Source organism: Pan paniscus, chromosome 10 (genome assembly GCF_029289425.2).
Source record: "Pan paniscus chromosome 10, NHGRI_mPanPan1-v2.0_pri, whole genome shotgun sequence".
NCBI classification, from domain to species: domain Eukaryota; kingdom Metazoa; phylum Chordata; class Mammalia; order Primates; family Hominidae; genus Pan; species Pan paniscus.
The window spans coordinates 141450365-141471910 of record NC_073259.2 but is presented as its reverse complement, the minus strand read 5'-3'; the positions used below and the strand labels follow the sequence as shown (position 1 = coordinate 141471910).

Below are 21546 nucleotides of genomic sequence, written 5' to 3'. Positions count from 1 at the left end.
CTACACACACACCACGAGGCAGGACACACGCATGACAGGATGCACCCAGCACACAACCTACACACGGGCCACGAGCCAGGACACACGCATGAGAGGATGCACCCAGCATGTGACCTACACACGGGCCAGGAACCAGGACACACATGTGACACAATGCACCCAGCACGTGATCTACACATGCACCCCAGATTCCCATGTTGAAATATTAACTCCAGGGTGATAAGGTCAGGAGGTGGGGCCTCCTGGGAGGGTGGAGCCCTCATGAACGGGATAGTGTCCCATACAGGAGACCCAGGAGAGACCTCTCCCTCCCGCTGTGTGTGACACAGCCAGAGGCCGCCATCCACTAGCCGGAAACTGGGCCCTTACCAGACACGGAGCCTGCCCTCATGATCACAGACTTTGACCTTGGACTTATAGCCTCCAGAACCATGATAAATACATTTCTGTTGTTTCCAAGCCCCCTGGTCTGTGTATTTCATTTTGGCAGCCCCAAGGGACTAAGACACAGACCCCCTAAAACCAGCACTGCCAGGGCCCGGGCAACGGGCCCCTCCTATGAGGGGCTGAGGCTGCCTGAGGTGGGGAGGGGCCCGGGGTGATTGTGGGAACTCAGGGCTGTCAGGGGCCCCGGATCCAGGCCCCCATCCTGCCCCCGTCTGGAACCCAGTGGTGTCCCCTCTCAGGCAGCAGCCGTCCTGGCAGAGCAGTTGCTGGGGAAAAGGGGGCCGCAAGGGGAGGTCATCTCTGCTCCCCTGGGGACCCTCGGCGACTCAGAGACCACCTGGATGCTCCGCACTGCTGGGGGCTGGCCGTGGGTCCCCACCCTTGGGAGTGGTCACCGAAGCCAGCCCAAGGGGTGACCAGACCCAGAGACATGCAAAGGAGCCCATCACACACAATTCAGGGCCGGGAAGAAGGTGACACACGTGTGCACCCCCTGGCTGATGCCATCATCCATGGGTGGGACACATGTGTGCACCCCCCGGCTGGCGCCGTCGTCCATGGGCGTGACAGCAGGCTGGGCAGGACCGTTGAAAGGAAGCCAGAAGGAAGGGCCCGTGGGGAGAGGGGCCCGGGGGCTCACTTCTCTTTCTTCTTTATAGTTTTCTACATTTTCCAGATTTTCTTTTTTTTTTTTTTTTCAGAGTCTCACTCTGTCACCCAGGCTGGAGGGCAGTGGCACAATCTTGGCTCACTGCAACCTCCACCTCCTAGGTTAAAGTGATTCTCCTGCCCCAGCCTCCCGAGTAGCTGGAATTACAGGTGCACACCACCACATCCAGCTAATTTTTGTATTTTTAGTAGAGACGGGATTTCACCATGTTGGCAAGGCTGGTCTCGAATTCCTGACCTCAGGTGATCCACCTGCTTTGGCCTCCCAAAGTGCTGGGATTACAGGTGTGAGCCGCCGCGCTCGGCTCATTTTCCAGATTTTCTACAGTAAGCATATGTTGCTTTTATCATCAGAAATGAAGACTATAAAAGGAGAAGAAATAAAAAGGAACTTCCCTGGGGAAACAGCCCCAGTGGAGCCCAAGCCCCCTCCAGGGTGGGGTCAGGGGAGCAGGACACTGGACTGGTCCTGGAAGGTGACCCCCTCCTGGCGTCCAACTCTGCGGGGAGAGGCCCTACCTCCTACTCCTCCAGCAAGAAGTTCAGAGAGCACGGCAGACCACTTGCAAATCACTGTCACTGGAGGCCAGGGGCGGAGGCCGCTTCCTCCCTCCCGCCTTCCCTCTGCTGGCCCCAGGACATTTAGGAGTAGAGCTTTGCTAAGGCAGCGGGATTTTGGGATGGGGGTCAGAGAAGTGGGCTACAGCAGAGCTCCCCTCCCCAGGGCTGGAACCTGAAAAGGAAAGAAACGTCTACCCCGACACAAGCACGATTCCTTTATTTCGAGCCAGAAAGCAGCCAGTAAGCAAGTGCTGCCACCCACAACACCCTGGGCTACCTGCGGTCCCGCGCCTGGCCCTGCAGCCTCGGAAGGGAGCTGTGGGGGTCACCCAGGGCCCACTTCGTGCCCCCACCCTGCCCCCACCCTGCCCCCACCCTGCCCTGCTCACTCCCAGCCGCTGCTCCCCTTCCTAAAGAGCAGTCCCTGCTTGAGAGCTCTGAGGAGCAACTTGTTTCTAATCCACAGGATCCTGCACTAAGAGCCCCCCCACAGCTATCGTGGGGCACCCCAACGTATTCCACCCCTCTGCCCCAGGCACCCAAGGGGCATGGGCACGGCCAGAAGGCCTGTCAGGAGGGCCAGCAGCACCCCCGAGGCTTGTCCCCAAGGTTGGGCGGCTCGGGGCTGGCGGGCACGTTCTCCAGGACCTCACGCAGGGAGAATGTACAGAAGGAAATCTCATCATAGGAGGTCCTGGCCCCGCTCTCGTACAGGCAGGCAAAAACCAGGCCCCCCTCAGGGGCCGGCCCGATGGACGCCAGGTCGGAGTAGCCGCTGGGGCCCTCGTAGATCACCCAGGGCTCTGTCCAGCTGCGCGGGTCCAGCGGGGACTGGCTCAGGCGGATACCCATGTGTAGCCGAGCCCTGCGCCCCACTGGGTGGGAGTACAGCAGCCACGTGGGGCTCTGGGGCGGGGCAGCAAAGGGCATGGGGAGTGCCACGGTCCAGGACCCCACATCCCCACTGACCCCAGGCCTGGGGCCAGGCTGCCTGGGGCCATCCCCCCGAGGCTGCAGACGGCTGAAGGGCCCACCAGGCACCTGGCCTCCACGGGGGTCTCCAGCAGCCTCCTCTGGGGGTTCGTGGACTCCAGGACCGAGGAGTGGAGGCTGGAGGGGACTCCCGGGGCCCACTGACCAACTGTCATCCCGTGGCCTGTTGGGGGCGGGGGCTGGGAAGCCCACGATGCTGCCCTGGCAGCCCCAGGCAGTCTCGGGCAGGGAAGCCACGCGCTCTGCGGGCAGGAAGGAGGTGCCCTCGTCAGTGCTGAGCGCCTGCACACGGCTGCCCAGTGGGCTCCGGGCATTGCAGTAGAGGAAGCTGCCGGCCTGCCCACCGTCCACCGCCGCCAGCTGGCACTCGCCTGAGCGCAGGTTGGGCACGAGGCCTCCACAGCGCCAGGTGTGGCCGTGGTCATCGCTGTAGAAGGCGAAGGAGTGAGGGCTGGTCCGGCAGATCTTGCCAAAACACTCTCGGCGGTCCACGCGGTAGGTGTAGGCGGGTACCAGCAGGCGGCCTGAGGGCAGCTGCACGCCGTGGCCGGGACCCACGGCGAATGTGGCCCAGTCTGCAGGGAGGAGGGCAGAGGTGGGAGGGGCTGCTGGGTCCCCGAGGTCAGGGGACTGGAGGAAGGCACAGGGGGACGGGGAAGGAGGGGCTGGTGCCTCGGGTTAGGACCGTCGCACTCTGACCGCCCTTCCACACGACTCATCCCAGCCGCCCTGAGTCCTCCCAGACTGAACAAGCCTCTCACAGCCCTTAGCAGCCGAGCCCAGGTGGACGGCACCCAGGGAGGCTGGTGAGCGCTGCCCACACAGAGAGAGCGGAGGGCAGGCGGGGGGCATGAGGCCCTGCAGTGGGGTCCCTGGGTTGGCCATGTGTCTGCTCCACTCCCTGCTGTAGCTCCCACAGGCCGGGGTCAGGTGGCCACAGAGGATGGGGTGGAGGGAAAGTTGTGGGTGAGGCCTGGCCAGGCCCTGGGCAGGGTGAGAAGGGAGTAAAGAATAAGAGGAAGGGGTGGGGCGGGGTGGCTGTTGGTTTGGGAGCTGAGAGACACCTCAGCGTCCAGCCTTCTCCTCTGCAGATAAAGAGATTAGCGGGGGGGATGAGAGAGAGTCGGGTCAGCCATAGAGGGCCTGCTCCTGCCCACTGGGTGACTGGGGGTGATCAATACCCATTTGCCTGGGACGGGAGGCGCAGGACGGTCCTGGGGAGAGGGATTTGCCTGGGACGGGAGGCGCAGAACAGTCCTGGGGAAAGGGATGGTTGGTTCCCTTGTGGCTGGAGGCAGGGGTGGGGCAGAATGGCAATTTCCCGCTGGAATCTCCCTTCCATGTGGACCGTGGCCAGTCAAAGGGACCCAGACCGGCACCCTGCCCGCCTACCCTGCACGGCACCACCGATGGCCTCCTCGGTGAGGTCCCGGGCGCTGCCCCACGAGAGGCCGGCGTCACGGCTGGCCACACAGCAGAGGCGCGCGGCGTTCCTTCCCGTGGCGATCTGCACGGCCTCAGGCGTGTGGCCCAGCACCGCGATGAAGAAGAGGAAGACGGTGCCCGTGCCAGCATCGTGCACAGGGCAGGGGTTCATGGACCGGTGCTCCTCCAGGGCCGCTGTCCCCAGCACGTGCAGGGCACCCCACTGCCCAGAGGAGGAAGTTCCGCTGACCAGGACGTCCAGGGACCTGGGCACAGCCCCCCACAGGGCACCCAGGATCGCTGAGCCTGGTTTGCTCATCTCTACCTCGGGCATCTGCCTGCCGCCACCACCCCCACCCCTGTCCCGGGGTGTGCAGCCCCAGCAGATCCGGCCACTACACCCACACACAGCCCCCGGCCACTCACTCACCCGCACGGAGCCCCCGGCCAGCGTGCCCCTCCTCAGCACCAGGCGGTGGGCGTGGGAGTCGTCAGGGCTGAGCCGCTGCTCCACAAAGGCCAGCAGGGTGGGCCCGGGGGGCACGGGGAGCAGCGAGGGCACGCGGTAGGTCAGGCCCGTCCTCTCCCGCTCGAAGAGCACTGTCCGTGAAGGGGTACGAGGGACCCCCATGCTCTGCTGGTCAGTACAGGGCCACAGGTCAGCAAGACAGGCCCAGGGAGCCCCACACTCGCTCCCGGTCTGGACTGGGGAACGCGCTCAGGAGGTGCAGACAGCTCCTGCCCACACCTGGGCCTCTTCCTGTACCCACCTTGGGGTCAGCCCTGTTTCTGACTCCCTCACCCCAGATCTGGAGCAGCCCCTCCCCCACCCTCCCTCGCACCCACTGCACCCCAAATGTCTGTGGAATCAGCCCCTTCCCCTCTCAACACGGCTCTGGGAGCTGACCCTCGGCCAGGCTGGTTGGTGCCAGGGTGCAGGGGAGGCTGGCCAGAGAGCCCCCGGGACCCTGCCAGCCATGTGCCCAGGACACAGGGTCATCCCAGAATTCGCCCAGCAGGAGGTCATGTGGACAATGACGACCCAAAACCTCGAGCAAGGAGGAGCTCAGTGTCCCCAGAACAGAGGCCACAGCACCGTGGAAGCCACAGCAGAGACACAAAGAGGTGAGCCCACAGGGACCTGTGGGAGCCATGGGGCTCTCTGGGGACAGGGGATCCGCTCCCACTTCCTGAATGTCATCGGGGGAGCCACGGGGCTCTCTGGGGACAGGGGATCCGCTCCCACTTCCTGAACGTCATCGGGGGAGCCACGGGGCTCTCTGGGGACAGGGAATCTGCTCCCACCTCCTGAACGTCACTGGGGGAGCCACGGGGCTCTCTGGGGACAGGGGATCCGCTCCCACTTCCTGAACGTCATTGGGGGAGTCACGGGGCTCTCTGGGGACAGGGCATCCGCTCCCACTTCCTGAACGTCATCGGGGGAGTCACGGGGCTCTCTGGGGACAGGGGATCTGCTCCCACTTCCTGAACGTCATCGGGGGAGTCACGGGGCTCTCTGGGGACAGGGGATCTGCTCCCACTTCCTGAACGTCATCGGGTCGCCACAGCCAGGGATCCTGCAGGGGACCGGTGCTTGGTGATCAGACCCCTGCCTGCAGGCAGCTGGCCCCACAGTGCCCTCATTCCAGTGCCTGGTGCTTCCCACCTGCAGGGCCCTGACCTGAGAAGCGCCCACAGGAATCAGAAGCTCCAAAGCCGAGTGGGGCCCGGCGGCCATTCTGGGAGTTTGCTCCCAGGCAACACCCACCAGGGCAGGGCCCGGGTGAGGGGGCATTTGGGGCACACATGGGGTCTGCTTGTTGCAGGCGGGACCTGCCTGGGGGGTCTCTCAGTCTGATCGCACAAAGGCAGACGGAGCCGAGCGTGAGCACGCACAGCCCGGCACAGGGAGGTGGCGCAGCTGCAGACAGTGGGAACGCTGGTCCTCCACCATGCAGGAGCGGTCAGATCCACGGCCAGCCGCCCAGGCCGGGCACACGGGGCACCTGGATGCGGGGCTAAGGGAAGGAGGGAGGAGGGAGATGGCCGGATGCCGGACACCACGCCTGGCCAGGGCAGAACGCCTGCCTACGACGGGGACCCATGCACACCCACGGGTCAGGCGGGACCCACTGACAGAGACCCGGGTAAAGGCGCAACACTCGTGTAAAACCCGAGCAGGCCTTGCCCCAACACCTGAGGCCCAAACAGACAGCTCCACCTCCAGCCACCTCTGCCCTGGGCCACCGGTTCCTGAAAGGCTCTTGGCTAGGACAGCTGGCTGGCCCCTTCCTGCCGCTCCCCCACCACCAGTGCGCGGCTTCTGAGAGCAGCTTCCGTCCCCAAGAAGCCCCTGGCTCTGCTCTCAAAGGGCAATTGTGCCCAAGCGGGAAGCAGGTGCAGACGCCACGTGTCCCTCTGGGCTGAGCAGGCACAAGCAAGACATTCTCTCTGCACTTGGCTCCCTCCCCAAGGCCCGGACCACAGGAGCAGGTGTCAGCACCCCCTGCAGACATAAGGCCCAGGCCCACCCCTGGGGACAGAGAGGGAGAGAAGGAGACTCCAGAAACCAGCTGGTCACTCCCCTTGTTGCACAGAGGGGAAACTGAGGCCCACAGAGAGGACAAGGCTGCCACACACTTGGCTTGGGGCTTCCTTGCCACGGCCAGGCCCTGGGTTCCACAGAGCCTCCGTGTCCTCCGTGTGGCCAGGCCCTGGGTTCCACAGAGACTCTGTGTCCTCAGGAGGTCCCTCTGTCTTGGGGGACCAGCTGTGCTCAGTGTGGCCAGGCCCTGGGTTCCACAGAGCCTCCGTGTCCTCAGTGTGACCAGTTCCCTGGGTTCCACAGAGCCTCCGTGTCCTCGGCAGGCCCCTCTGTCTCGGAGGCCAGCCCCGCTCAGTGTAGCCAGTTCAGCACATTCCAGGGGTTTGGCTTGACTGGGACAGCCATGTCCTGGACATTAACCAGTGCCCCCTGCCCTCCCTGACAGGGCCCTCCTTGGGGGTGTGGAGTCACAGAAGGGGAAACTGAGGCCCGGGGGAGCTGGGACCTCCAGGAGAACCTGGCCTTCTGGTCCCTGGACCCCGGTTGTAGGGGTCACTCTGGCTCAGCAGGGGGCCATCACAGACCCCCCCCCCACCCTCGCCAACCCCTCACAGCCCATCCTGTGTGGGCCCCCCCAGAGCCTTGAGGTCAGACCAGGCCCTCCGCACACACCCTCTGGGGTCCACACACACCCTCTGGGGTCAGCACACACCCTCTGGGGTCCACACACACCCTCTGGGGTCCACACACACACCCTCTGGGGTCAGCACACACCCTCTGGGGTCAGCACACACCCTCTGGGGTCCACACACGCCCTCTGGGGTCAGCACACACCCTCTGGGGTCAGCACACGCCCTCTGGGGTCCGCACACGCCCTCTGGGGTCGGCACACGCCCTCTGGGGCCCGCGCACGCCCTCTGGGGCCCGCGCACGCCCTCTGGGGTCGGCGCACGCCCTCTGGGGTCCGCGCACGCCCTCTGGGGTCCGCGCACGCCCTCTGGGGTCCACGCACGCCCTCTGGGGTCAGCACACGCCCTCTGGGGTCCACGCACACCCTCTGGGGTCCACGCACACCCTCTGGGGTCTGCAAAAGCCCCCTGGGGTCCACACACACCCTCTGGGGTCAGCACTTCTTGTCGTGGGAAGTGTCAGGTGCAGGGTAGGAACATCTTGGCGAGGGGCATTCACATGCACCCACATAAAGTGCAGAGGCCCTTTGCACAGAATCCCGGCAGGGGGCCCTCGGCGGCTCTGACCCTCAGCCTGCACCGTGAGCGTCCTGTGCCCTGGCCAGGGCGAAGACTCCGACCACAGACCCTTCACCTGGTAGAGCGTCCCCGACCAGCCCATCTGCAGAACGACCCTGTGGGCTGGGGCCGGCCCCCTGCATTGGGCCCCTCACAACCAGTCTGTCTCCATCCCATGCCCTGAATCTGCCCCCAGGAACCCTCAGTGTCACACCCACCCTGTGGGCCAGGAAAGTGTCCCATTGGGAGATGCATGTGGGACCTCTTGCTGGAGAGGCCCTCGGAATCCCTGCAGCCCGCCCCTTGTTTGAGAGCTGAGGAGCCACCCTGGGGTTGGCAAGGAGTGGGACTCGTCCAGCACCCCCAGACAGAGGGGGCGGCCAGCTGGACAGATGCCTCAGGAGTGGGTCCTGACCCCGGGCCCCAGGGTAGAGGGGTGAGGGTGCTGGGGGTGCAAAGGGCAGGGACTCACCGGCCACCTCGGGAAGGCTGCAGAGCTCATCATGGGTGGCTGCCTCGCCTGACCCAGAGCAGAGACAAGGGCCCACTGTGCGGGCAGCAGGCCAGGGAGCCGGCCACGTCTCAGGGCTACGTCAGGACCCTGGACACTCCCACGGTGGCACGGCTCCACTGAAGCCCAGAGCAGGGCCAGGGGTGCAGATGGGCACCCAGGAGCCACACAGACGCCCGGGACCAGCACAGGCTCCCCTCTGCAGGTCAATGCACTCAACACTGGGGTGCTGAGGACACGGGGGTGCGCCCTCCAACAAGGGCTGTGCTGGGACGGGCCCAGCTGTGAGGCTGCAGTTGACCTCCCAGGGGGACGCGGCCCTGCCAGGAGGGCTCCGTGAGTGCACACTCTCCTCTGGGCTTCCCGGGCGCGGGGCCTCCCCTGGCACAGCACAGCCCCTCACAGCACAGGCCTCGCCGGGCTCTAGCTCTGTATCTGTGCTCCCGGCAGGCCAGCACCCCATCGCAATGTCCTGTGCCTCTCAGGGCCCAGGGTGACCCCTCCCCAGCACAGCTGCCCCGCAGGACTCCTGCCAGTCCCATTCACGCTGGCCTGCCCCCAGCCTGCCCCCGCAGGACTCCTGCCAGTCCCTTTCACGCTGGCCTGCCCCCAGCCTGTCCCCGCAGGACTCCTGCCAGTCCCTTTCACGCTGGCCTGCCCCCAGCCTGTCCCCGCAGGACTCCTGCCAGTCCCTTTCACGCTGGCCTGCCCCCAGCCTGTCCCCGCAGGACTCCTGCCAGTCCCTTTCACGCTGGCCTGCCCCCAGCCTGTCCCCGCAGGACTCCTGCCAGTCCCTTTCACGCTGGCCTGCCCCCAGCCTACCATTTCAGAGGCAGCCTTGGTAACCAATGCTCAAATGACCACTGCCCAGGCCAGAATCTCAGAGGAGGCCACAGGTCCCCGGTACGCTCTGATGGGGCAGCCTCCATGGGGGATCCCTGGGCCCTGAACACCCTCCTTTCTCACTGTCCCTCCCTCCCCTGCAAAGGGCATCCTCAGCTGCTTCTGAAACCTGGGGGGCTGTGGTGGGAAACAGGTAGGTCACGTGGTTTCCAGGCTGAGATGATAAACCTGCCTCATCCCTCCAGGTCCTAGGGGCCTGAGGGGATTTACTGGGGGGAGCTGGGAGGGGGGCAGGGAGGAAGCAGGAGGGGTGGGCCCCAGCTCCTTCTGACTCATCTGAATGCCCCCCGTGGCCCCTCGGCTGCCAGAGCTCGTGAAGACGGTTAAGGAAAGCTTCCCCCCAGTGGCCTTCACCCCACGGGGACAGAGCCCCAGAGGTGCCTGTGGGCCCAGTGCCCTGTGCACTCACAGCCCCAGGAGGGGCGGACCCAGTCCAGGCAACTTGGCCATCGTACACATCCTCCCGCTCACAGCCGAGAATCCTGGGGCAGGGGCAGGTGGGTAGGAAGGGACAACCTCCCCACCCCTCAGAAGCCCCACCCCAGCCCAACCAGAACTGGGTGGCCCATCTCCCTTCTCATGTCCCCCAAGTCTGGGACTGGTGGAGTCTGACCAGGGCCATCCCCTAAGTACCCAGGCTTACAGGGAAACAGGACCTTGCAAAGTCCCCTCCTGGGCCACCCTGAGACACAGGCCGGGTCTGGAGCAGGGCTGTCTGACCAGGGTGTGCCCACAGAGCTGGGGTGGGGGGGCAGGCCTCACTCCCTCTGCTCCAGGCTTTTCAAGCCCACTGTTTTCAATCTAGAGATTTCACAGAAAAACCCGTGTTTTCAGCTTCTCTTGAAAAGTCAGATCTGCCCTCAGGTGCCACCCACTTCCCCTGGGCATCTCTGCCTGGACAAGCCACTCTCTACCCAGGGTATATGCCAGCCACGGGTCCCACCAACCCCCAACTGTCACCCCATGGCCCACGGCTGCTCAGAGGTCCCTGGGTACATCTGGGGCTCTGTCCCTGTGGGGTGAAAGCCACCCGGGGGAAGCTTTCCTTAACCGTCTTCGTGAGCTCTGGCAGCCGAGGGGCCACGCTGACCCCAGCATCACACGGAAGGCTGGGACGTGCCCCCTCCCCCAAGAGCAGTTTCGGCTACTCTGTGTCCCCCTTTTATGGGCTGCACGACGTGGCAGCATTTTAACCGCCCCTTCTCAATGCACAGCCCGGACAGGCTGTTCTCAACACTCTCTACTGCAAACTACACACAGTTTTACGTCGCCAGAAAGACCCCAAATTTCTATTCAAAAAGACGGTACCAGTTTCAGTTCCCACCAACCTCAAAGGCAGAGACAAAAGGACGGTGCGCCCTCCTGTAACTTCATTTCTTCGGTGACTGTGAAGCTGAGGGCAGAGTCCACGCCTGGGGACAGGGCTGCCACCGCAGCGGCCACCGCGCCCGACGCTCGCTCCTCCTCCCAGAGACCACCTGCGTTCCGCTCAGGGACAGGGCTGCCAACGCAGCGGCCACCGCGCCCGACACTCGCTCCTCCTCCCAGAGACGACTTGAGCTCTGCTCAGAAGCGGCACCTCCTCATGCTGGACTCACTCGGGCCCGCATGTGCCAAGGGGGCCTGGTTTTGGGGCCGGCGGGTTCTGCCTGATGGTCAGAGGGTAACTGGATGCTGAATTTGGGGCCGGCGGGTTCTGCCTGATGGTCAGAGGGTAACTGGATGCTGAAAACTGTGAGTCTTTCTTCAACTCAGGGGAATGTTTCCAGCGCAGGCCAGGCCTCACTCACGCAGGCCTCCGTGACAACTGTTCAGCACTGACTGAGGGTGAAGTGAAATCCTGAAAGCTGAGAGCCAGCGCCCTCACACGAAGGCTGGGACGTAACAAAAGCCCACCAAGAGTTTTGCCCAGAGCTTTCTTGGGCCTTGAAGCGTGACGAGACCAGGACCCGTTTAGGATTAAACAAGTTTTATTGGGGGTCTGAAAAAACTCCCCAGGCCTCCACAAACAAGTGGAGAAGGAACTCCCCAGGCCTCCATGATTTAGCAGAAGACAAGATAAGGGTAAACACCTGGGCCCATTTAGATCAAGTAAATATACTGAGTCTCCAGAGGAAGATCTCCAGGACCAGACCTCAGTTAGAGATGAGAAGAATTGAATCACGCACGTCTTTAGATGAATGCACACTGACACGGAGACACAGAGCTTAGAAGGTGTGTAAGCTCTGGAAAAACTCTGTAATCTGGAGTTGGTCTGGCGATCATTTCCAGGCCTTCTCCCTGTAACCAGTTACAGAAATAAAATCCCTCTTCTTCCCCAGTTCATCTGCATCTCGCTGTTGGGCCTCGGGAATGAGCAACCCGACCCTGGGTTTGGCCCCGGGAACGTGTTGTTCTCTGCGTGACCTGCTTTCTCATCTGTGGTCTTTTCTGTCTTCTGGGACTCCTGTTGTTGGCACGTGGGCTCCTCCCGGGCCACTTTCCCTTTACCTGGCAGGATCCTCTCCTGTGCCTTCCCTGGGCTGAGGGGGGAGGGAGGGAGGGAGGGTGGCCTACCGAGGTCCCTGGGCTGAGAGGGGAGGGTGGCCTGCAGAGGTCCCTGGGCTGAGGGGGGAGGGAGGGTGGCCTGCAGATATCCCTGGGCTGAGGGGGAGGGTGGCCTGCAGATATCCCTGGGCTGAGGGGGGAGGGTGGCCTGCAGATATCCCTGGGCTGAGGGGAGAGGGTGGCCTGCAGACATCCCTGGGCTGAGTGGGGAGGGAGGGTGGCCTGCAGACATCCCTGGGCTGAGCGGGGAGGGAGGGTGGCCTGCAGAGGTCCCTGGGCTGAGGGGGGAGGGAGGGTGGCCTGCAGAGGTCCCTGGGCTGAGGGGGGAGGGAGGGTGGCCTGCAGAGGTCCCTGGCTGACTCTGACTCAGCAGAGCTCCTGCCATTCTTCACGGCCGACTCTCACTGAAAATTCACTCTTCCTGAAGCTCCCCCATTACACTGAGGTCCGAGGGAGCTGCCTATGCTGCTGTTTCGGGTTCTCTCCCTTCTTTGAAATGCTGGTTTCCCGTCCCCAAAAAAGCGTGGACACACCTAGACCTGCAGGCCTAGATCCACTGCTGGGGTCTCAGCCTCCAGGCTGAGCATGCTGCAGAGTAGCTGCGTTTCCTGGGTGCCCCAGGCATCGGCTGGTCCCGGCGAGTGCACCCCCTTTACCCGCTGAGCCCCTGGCAGCCAGGGATCACGTCCTGCCAGGCAGGGAGGCTCTGTCCCTCCCTGTGAATGACAAAGAGGGTACCCACAGCTGCCCTCTGGCACCACACCCAACGTGGTCTCCAAGGCAACCAAGGGTGTGTGACCCCCAACCACTCCAGCCTCCTTTGGCAAGTGAGACTCCTCTCCTTCACGAGGCATCAGGGGCTGACCAGCAGGGGTCGTGGAGCTGAGCTCGACCTGGGCTCCGGCTAGAACCCTGGCCTTGTGAGCAGCTGTGCCATCTCTCTGTAGAAAACATCCTTCCATCAGAACCAAACCTCCTACAGCGAAAGATGTGGAGCTGTTCGGGAGCGGCTGAGCCCTGGCCCCTGCCCCGCTCCCGGGCCGGTCTTTGTGGCACTGCCTGTGCCTGCACCTGTCTCTGGGACCAGCACCTTGTCGCCAGGGCCGGGAAATTCAGGGGAACCACTCTGAGTTCCTCCGAGGACCCACAGCCCCAGTGCCCAGGACCCTGGGGAGTCCCGGGGCTCACAGGCATGCGCATCCTGCCGGGCAGGTGCTGACCTGTGATCCAGCATCCCCCACTCCCCACCCTCGTGTTCAGTTCTATTCAGTGAACAGAGGCACCGCCTCGGAAGGGGGGGCGGGTGGCTGCAGCCTGGGCTCAGGGCCCTCTCTGGGAGGGATCTGCGCGGATTGTGGGGGGTGCTCTTCACTGGGGTCTCCGCCCTCTTCATTTTAGAGCCGTGGCCGGCGGGCCTGGGTTTCCCAACGCCCCAGAAGCCCTGCAAGGATCCCCAGCCTCCCCGGTGACGGCGGAGAGAGGAGCTGGTGTCCGCAGGAGGCCTCGTCCCCGGCCCGGCCCCTCTACGCCCCCAGGAACGGGATGTTCTTGCGGGGCTTCTCCGGGAACTGCAGGGCGTACAGGCGGGCCATGTACTGGAGCTCAGGCATCACAAGCCTCTGGCACACGCCCAGCGTCCGGTTGTCCAGGCCCGGCCGGAGGTTGTAACCCAGGATGTCGGCCTTGCCGGGCTGGTAGGGGCGCAGGCGCGGGTCTCTGATCTGCGTGTGGTTCTTGAGCGCGCCGCCGTCCTGCAGGCACAGGGTCGCGAGTTCGCGCCTCCGGGCGCGCAGTCGCTCCACCTCCCCGCGCAGCCGCCGCGGCCCCAGCTCGGCGCGCAGCTGCGCCCAGAGGGTGCGGTTGAAATGCTCGTACAGGCGCCAGTCCAGCGCGCACCAGCTCCGCGCGCGCTCCCGGGTCTCGGGCGACAGGCGGGCCACGGAGCGCGCGCTGCGGGAGTTGAGCCTGAAGGCCACCACGTCGTCCAGCGCCCAGCGCAGCCGGCGCCGCAGCAGCACCAGGGACTCGTCCAGGTGCTCGGCGATGAGCACCAGCTGGAAGCGCCGCTCCACCTCGGCGATGCGCGCGCGCACGTAGCCCTCCTCGCACTGCGCGTTGGGGTCGAAGCCGAAGTCGAACCACATGTTGTTCTTGGCGTAGACGTTCCTGAGGAGGCGGCTGTCGTTGTAGAACGTCCGCGGCGAGGCCAGGAACGCGTCCAGGCTCGGGGCGCCCCGGAAGGCGGGGGCGTAGGTTTTGTAGTAGATGAAGGAGGACTCCAGCTGGAACACGGGGTTCCTCAGGATGGAGAAGTAGAAGGTGTCGTTGGGCATGACTTTCTGCACCTGTGTGGCGACAGAGAGGCGGGCTGCGGACCGCGGGCCCAGGCCAGGGTGGCCCACCCGCGGGGAGGAGGCGCGCCCTGGCCACACCCGCTCAAGGAGCACCCCCATCCTCACATCTGCCGAGGAACCTGGGCCTGGCGCCTCCTCGTGCGGCAGCTCCGGGAGCAGAGCCAGGGCCACACGCAGGTCCTGCAGCCCAGTCACTGGTTCCCGGGCGCCCAGAACAGAGGCCAAGGACGCCAGGAAGGGGCCTCAGGAGGAGGTGGCTGTGGGCAGAGCAGGAGGAGGGAGGAGGAGCTCCCACTGGCATCTCGAGGAGACCCAGAGGCCTCTAGGAGTGGGATGCTGTGGCGCACAGACAGCACGAAGGGCCCTCCACGGGCCGCTGGCACAGGGGGCTTCAGCACTCCACCAGCTGCCCACAGGCCAGGGTGACGCCCACCTAACAGACAAAGAAACTGAGGCCCAGAGAAGGTCCGTGACCCAGGTTCCCCACAGGGTGAGTCTGGACTCACCCTCGCTTGTGCCCCCTCAGAGGTCCTGGAGGATATACCCCACCCACAGAAAGTAAAGTCTTGCAGAAAGTCACGCCCAACTACACCGCCTGCTTCTCCATCCTCAGAAACCCAGGGAGAGAACAGTGGGAGGCCTCCTCCCTGCGCCCACCCTCTTCCTTTCCCCTCCTCCCGGCCCCTCCTCCTCCCTCTGCCCCGCAGCCCCCACCCCACAGCACACCCCCGCTGCCCCGCTCTCTGCCCATCACCTCTCCCCACCCAGCCTCCCTCCGGCCCCGCCTGGTCACCTAGCCTCTGCTGGCCATTCTCCACAGAGCGCTCGGGGTGACCCTAAAACACCTGTGCCTGCCCACAGCCCTCCCACCCACACTCCCTGCCCTGCTTCCTTTGTAAGGAAGGTCAGGGAAGCCCTGGGGGGAAGCCGGCTCTATGCTGAGACCCAAGGGACCCAAAGAAGGGCCTGCAGCCACAGAAGCGAAGGTCACAGGGTGGGGAGAGCCAGGCCTGTGCACAACCAGGAGGCCAGAGAAGCGGGGGAGCGCTGGGGACGCCCTTGGGCAGGGGCTGTGGGGCTCCCAGGTCTCATTCCAAGAGCAACGGCAGGCGACTGGCCGCCTGGAGGGGCAGGGGTTGGCTCAGCAGGGCGTCCGGCCCAGGCCCTCCCAACCCGCCTTCTGCACGCCCCGCCCGCAAGCCTTACACCCCTTCTCTCCAGCCTCCAGGCTACGCCACCCTGACCCACAGCCACAGGCACGGCCGCAGCCCGCCCTCCTCCCCAGCAGGCCCGCGGTACCTGAGGCAGGTTGAACCGCAGGTGGTTGCACATGATGTTGAAGCGCTGCTGCGACCCCACGCCTTCCACGTAGCGCGCCAGGAAGAGCCAGGGGTAGCCCAGGTGGACGCGTGAGCCGGCGGGCAGCGCCACGGACAGGTTGTGGGTCTCGGCGAAGCGGTAGAGGATGTTGAGCACCGTGCTGCTGGCCGTCTTGTGCGTCTTCAGGAACATGATGTTGGTGACCGGCGGCCCCTCAGCCTGGCCCCCAAACAGGCTGGGAGGGAAGGCACACGCAGCCTTCAGCAAGGGTGCAGATGCCCCAACCCCCGCCCAACAGCGACCCCCAGCCCGGCAACCGCAAGGAGAGACCTCCCAACCCGAGCCCCCCAACTCTAGGCCAGGGGGCCAACTGGGTAAGCACCGACCCATGGCCCCAGTCCTTGCCCCACTCCACAACCTCCCAGCTGGTGGCCCGAACACAAACTCCCCCAACTGTCTCCCGTAACCATGCTCCCCCAACCCTGTGCCCCCGAGAACTAAAAATAAAACCCTAAATGAACCCCATCTTGGCCAAGGGGACCCCAGACCCACCTTAAACCTGAGTTCCCAGCAGTGATGGGATGGGAGGTCAGGCGCCTCGTCACACCCCCTCCCCTTTGCGGTTAGACCCAGCAGCTGCCGGGTGTGAATGTTAAATAGAGACCATAAAGAAAACGTGGCACATCTGCACCACGGAATACTGTGCAGCCATAAAAAAGAATGAGTTCATGTCCTTTGCAGGGACATGGATGAAGCTGGAAACCATCATCCTCAGCAAACTAACAAAGGAACAGAAAACCAAACACCACATGTTCTCACTCATAAGTGGGACTTGAACAATGAGAACACGTGGACACAGAGAGGGGAACAGTGCATCCCAGGGCCTGTCGGGGGTGGGGGGAAGGGGAAGGAAAGCATTAGGACAAATACCTAATGCGTGCGGGGCTTGAAACCTAGATGACGGGCTAATAGGTGCAGTAAACTACCATGGCACGCGTATACCTGTGTAACAAACCTGCACGTTCTGCACGTGTGTCCCAGAACTTAAAGTAAATTTTTTAAAAATTAAAAAATAAAAGGAGACCATGGCCCAGCAGAACCGACTGTGGCCATAAGACGCTACATTATCAACGGGACCTGAGGCCACGCCAGGCAGGGGCGAAGTCACACACGCTGCACTTACTTATGTTCTACCTGCCACGGGAGTTTTCTTTTTCTCTGACACCCAAACGCTGGCCTTGAGACGAACAACGTTAAAGCAGGTGCAGCTCACCCCCTGCCAGACGCTGCCTCGCTGACCCCTGCTCCCCCAGCCAGAACCACAGCCGCCATCGGACAAGAGCCGCATTTCAGTAACTGTCCCCTGAGCAGGGACCTCCAGCCCCGGACTGGTTCTGGAGGTTTACGGAGGCTGCGCACCGAGTGCTTCCCGTCCCGGCTCCACCTTCTGACGTGCAGGGCCTGATTGTAACGCAGTTAGATGTGCGGTCTCCACCCCAGGGTGAACGTGGGTCACAAGTAACACACCTGTTTGTTCAGGACACGTGCGTCAGGACCCCATTCATGAATATCCACAGCTCCTCCCGTCACCTGCTGAACGTGTACTTGGCCAAGCCAATCAGCGTAAGCCCCTGTCCCACCCCCTCCCTCGAAGTGCCCGCTCACAGCCTGGGTCGGCGGCTGTGCTCCAGCCTGTGTCGGCGGCTGTGCTCCAGCCTGTGGGATGTCCACACTTTATAAGAAACAAAGTGTCCTCGCCACATTCATAGATGTCATGAGTCTTCAGTCGACACCCCCAACCCTAGAACCCCCACCAGACCCATCACTGCACCCCAACCTAGAGACCCTCAGCCCCAGCCTCAGGGCCCCACGGAGACAGTGTCCTCAGACCCATCCCTGTTTCCCTCGGGGGCTACACACTCTGGCCCACACATCACCCCAGCCTTCTCCCTGGTGCCCAGGCACGCACATGCAGCTGGCTTTGTGACCTCAGCCACACGTGCAGTGCTTCTTGTCCCTTCACACCAGGAAAAGGAAGGACCCCAAAGCCGAGACCAGCGGCCAGACGTAGGGCTGGGCCCACTCCTAGAATCCCATCATGACACCCACCCAGTGGGGCTGGAGTAGCAGGCGCCCTCCCTGCCCCAGAACAGGGCCAGCAGAAGTGACCAGGATGGTGGGGTCAGGGTACCCAGGCCTGGCCAGCCTGGGTGATGGGGGTGAGCAAAGACAGGGTCCTTGGCACCTGTCTCTGGCAGCTCGGCCCAGAGGGATTGGTGCTTCCTCTCTCTCCTCCAACCAGAGGGGCTGGGGAGTGGCGGGGCCTGGAAGACCCTTCCAGCAGCCTGGCTAAAGCCCTGTCTGCAGGCACAGCTGGGCTGCGAGGTGAGCACAGGTGGGCACCTCCATGCAGCAGGGGCTCCACAGAGGATGTGCCACAGGCAGGCAGGGGAGAGGGTCCCAGGTGGGCCCATGGCTGCAAGGTCTGTCCTGAGCACGGTTCTGACCTTTTCCTTCCCAGATCCCAGCCCTGGCCCAGCCCAGATCCAGCCCAGGCCCACAGGCCACCTCTGTTGTGGGGAGCAAGAAGGAGGCCTCCAGCCCTGCCTCCCACACATAGGGACCCTCTGCACACACTGGGTCTGCCCCCAAACCCAGACCCAGCCCCTGCTCCCCAGAGCCCTCCCCAGAGGCCCAGGTGGGTTTGTGGCTAACAGAAGACTCTCAGCGTCCCCCCAAGGAAGGGCCCATCCACCCCTCCTCTTCCAGAGGGAGACAGGCCCAGTGGGGGGCGTGATCATGCTGGGGTCCCAGGCTCTGTCCTCGGGGCTGTTAGGAGGTACCCAGGGCAGGACTTATGGTGGGGGCAGGACTTACGGTGTGTCCAGCTCTAAGTCCGAGTGCAGGAATCCGGCCAGCAGGAGCAGAGTCAGGGCCAGGAGGAGGAGGAGGATGACCCGGAAGTATCTGTGGAAAGGGCAGGCCGTGAGTGCCCAGGCCGGGTCGTGCCAGCCCCACCCCCACCTCCCATCCTGCAGCCAAGTCCAGGCCTTGGGCCACACTGGTCTGGGCCTCCCCTCACCTCTGTAACGTCTTGTCCTCAAACCCACTGGGTGCCGGCCCATGGGCTAGGGAGTCTCAACCCAGGACAGGCCTGAATCTGACCCCACCCCGACCACCCCTGAATGGCTTAGGGCCGGAAAGAGCCTAGTGGATGAGCCATCCCTTTCCTTGGGGTTCAGGAGCTGACAGGGCCGCGCTCCTGGGACCAGAGGTGGGAACAGGTCAGGGGACCTCTACCCACGCAGGGCCCCCTGGGAGACTGTATGGGACGGAGACCCCCAGGCCCCCAGGGGATCTGGAGAGGCTGAGAGTTTGGTGCAATGGACTGTGCGCCCCCAAAATCCACAGGCCAAACCCCTAACACACAGCGTGACGGTGCCTGGAGGTGGGGTCTCTGGGAGGCGTTAGGGTTGGATGAGGTTTGAGGGGGGGTGGAGTCCCTGTAATGGGATTCGTGTCCTTCTAAGACAAGGAAGAGACCAGAGTGCAGCTTCCACTCCCCACCCTCGCTCCCCATATGGGGGCACAGAGAGAAAGTGGCATCTGCAGGCCAGGAGGAGGCCCTCCCCAGGAACCCGCCACGCTGGCTCGAGATCGCATGCCTTCCGGCCTCCAGAACCGTGAGAAGCACATGTCTGCTGCTGGGGCCAGCCTGTCTGTGGTGTCTGTTGTGACAGCCCGGGGTGACTGAGCCTGGAGGAAGCATGATGTCTCCAAACAGAGAGGCGGGGCCCACATGAGGAGGCCTGAGGAGGCCTGGCCTGGGTCCCAGGAGCCTAGCATAGCAGGTGCAGCCAAATCAGGGAAGAGCAGATCTGGGTAAGGCCTGACTGTGGAGTCGGGCGGGGAGCCAGGGTCCCCCATCCTCTGGGCAAAGCCCCCCATCAGTACAGAGCAGCCAAGGGGCCCCTCAGTGATGGGGTGGGGCTACCACATGGGCCGTGTCCCCTCAGTGATGGGGGTTGCCACGTGGGCCGTAGCGTCTCAGTGCAGGTCAGGCACAGGCTACGAGGGAACCAGACACCACACCTGCACTCGGCGAGCTCAGCATCTGGAGAGGACACAAGGGGTGAGCTTCCTGCTTGGACTGGGGCCTTTGCATGGGGCTTTACAGGGTACATAGGAGCACAACAAGCCAGTGGGGAAGGAGGAATTGTAACCAAGGCAAAGCGGGCCAGGGGGCTGGGGGTGCTAGAACAGCAGGGAGGCAGGACCCAGGCCCAGTGCAACGTCACTCTTCACCCTCCCGGGACGTGGAACTGGGTTAGGATCAGCCCCGCTGCTCAGTGGTCACACGACCATTCAAGCGCTGCCATGGGAGCAGCGGGGAGGGCTGGGCTGGCTCTGCCATGGGAGCAGCGGGGAGGGCTGGGCTGGCTCTGCCATGGGAGCAGCGGGGAGGGCCGGGCTGGCTCTGCCATGGGAGCAGCGGGGAGGGCTGGGCTGGCCCTGCCCGGCCCCACTGGCCCCTGCCCAGGAAGAGTTCCTGAGCAGCAGGTCCTCACTCCCACACGCTGGCCCGGCACTCCTCTCCTTTTGGGGAAAGGAGATGATTTTTGCATAAAACAATCTTGAATTTTAGCATAATCCCGAAGAAGAGAATTTTTAACTAAGAAGTCACTTCTAAAGTTCAAATGGACAAAAAACATATAGTGATGGCCAGAAAAATTCTAAACAGTCACGATAACGAACATTGGCTCTCCCAGATCTGCTCCATGGATGAGAATCAGTTCCACATGGGTCAAAGATTTAATGTAAAAAAATAAAACCACTGAAGTCAGAGGATAAAGGAGAATGAGGCTGCCGTCTAAGCAAGACACAAAACCAAGAGGGTATGAAGAAAAGAAACACAAATCTGGCAAACACGTAATGTTTCAGGCCAGGCGCGGCGGCTCACGCCTGTAATCCTAACATTTTGGGAGGCGGAAGTGGGAGAATTGCTTGAGCCTAGGAGTTTGAGGCCAGCCTGGGCAATATAGTGAGACCCCATCTCTACATTCTTAAAACATTGCTGTCAGAATGGCTGACAGAATGGCTGTCAGGATGGCTGCGCCAGGGCGGCCAGGTCCATGCTAACAGCAAACGGGGCAGCCCTCAGGGCCTCAAGCCCCCCGCAGTCCCCTCACCCTGCATGGGACCTCAAGGCACCCCTGAGGCTGTGGCCACAGCAGTGAGCTGGCTCTGGTCAAAGTGCCTGCCCCACCCAGCCACTAGCTGACCCCACATGGGGCCAGCTCAGGGCCGCCAACAGCCCAGCCCCCCACGGGAACCACCCAGTAACCATCTATCCCGGGCGCTCAGCTGCTGGTCAGGACCACTCTGTTTCCCCCAACCCCAGCCGATGGCCCTGCTCTGTGCCTCCCTATCAGACAAGACCAGAGCCGGCCCTGCTCCCCCCGGCCATCAGGGAGAGAACAGTGGGATGTGGGGACATGGGTGTAGCAGGCTTCACCTATGACAGCAGAATAAATAACTTTGGATGAAACAAATCTGTCTTCTGCAGAAGCCGCTCACCACAGAAATGGGGTGACGACTCAGTTCCCATGACTGAGCAGAGCCCTGATACGTGACGACCATCAGCTCCGTGGCCGGCCCAGGGAGGGCTCCCGCCCTGGTCCTCGACGGCTTCCCTGCTGACCAGGATGCTCCGAGCCTGCTTTGTACGTCTCCTGGCCCAGGTCTGGAGTCAACCACGTCTCCAAGGAGCTCTGGGTCCCGCTGGTAGGAAGTGGTCTTTAGGGACCACATTCGGGGTGCTGGGGTGCTCACTGCCCTGAGAAGGTCATATGTCTGGGCCTTCTCTGTAGTCAGAGCTCAGAGCTACACATACGAAGACGGAACCCCTCATGAGTCCACACTGGAACCTCCAGCTCCAAGACTGCGTCTTTCAACAGAACCTCTTCATATGACATCTTGTCTCCTTTCTTCCACACCAAGGGTGTGGGTCTCGAAGACACTGGG

The 21546-nt window shown here is 63.2% G+C and overlaps 2 protein-coding genes across 7 annotated transcripts; both read right to left on the bottom strand.

Annotated features, from left to right (window-relative positions):
- Window positions 1-1876: 1876 nt before the first annotated feature.
- LOC117979510 (sialidase-4) lies at window positions 1877-11156 on the bottom strand. 6 transcript variants are annotated; one of them, XM_063593808.1, is made up of 5 exons: window positions 8360-8888; window positions 5933-6113; window positions 4526-4729; window positions 4063-4318; window positions 1877-3245 (listed from the first exon to the last, which is right to left on the bottom strand). In XM_063593808.1, exons 3-5 carry the CDS (start codon window positions 4724-4726, stop codon window positions 2248-2250), a joined length of 1455 nt encoding a protein of 484 aa, XP_063449878.1. In that variant the 5' UTR covers window positions 4727-4729; window positions 5933-6113; window positions 8360-8888; the 3' UTR covers window positions 1877-2247. The 6 variants fall into 6 exon arrangements, with proteins under 6 accessions (XP_063449878.1, XP_063449880.1, XP_063449876.1 ...); XM_063593810.1 differs by lacking the exons at window positions 5933-6113; window positions 8360-8888 and adding an exon at window positions 10630-11156 and having other exon boundaries at window positions 4526-4732; XM_063593806.1 differs by lacking the exon at window positions 5933-6113 and having other exon boundaries at window positions 4526-4732.
- A 97-nt stretch (window positions 11157-11253) lies between these two features.
- Window positions 11254-21333, bottom strand: LOC100983171 (galactose-3-O-sulfotransferase 2). Its single transcript, XM_034935044.3, has 4 exons — window positions 21152-21333; window positions 18400-18489; window positions 15502-15757; window positions 11254-14193 (listed from the first exon to the last, which is right to left on the bottom strand). Exons 1-4 carry the CDS (start codon window positions 21331-21333, stop codon window positions 13372-13374), a joined length of 1350 nt encoding a protein of 449 aa, XP_034790935.3. The 3' UTR covers window positions 11254-13371.
- Window positions 21334-21546: the final 213 nt, after the last annotated feature.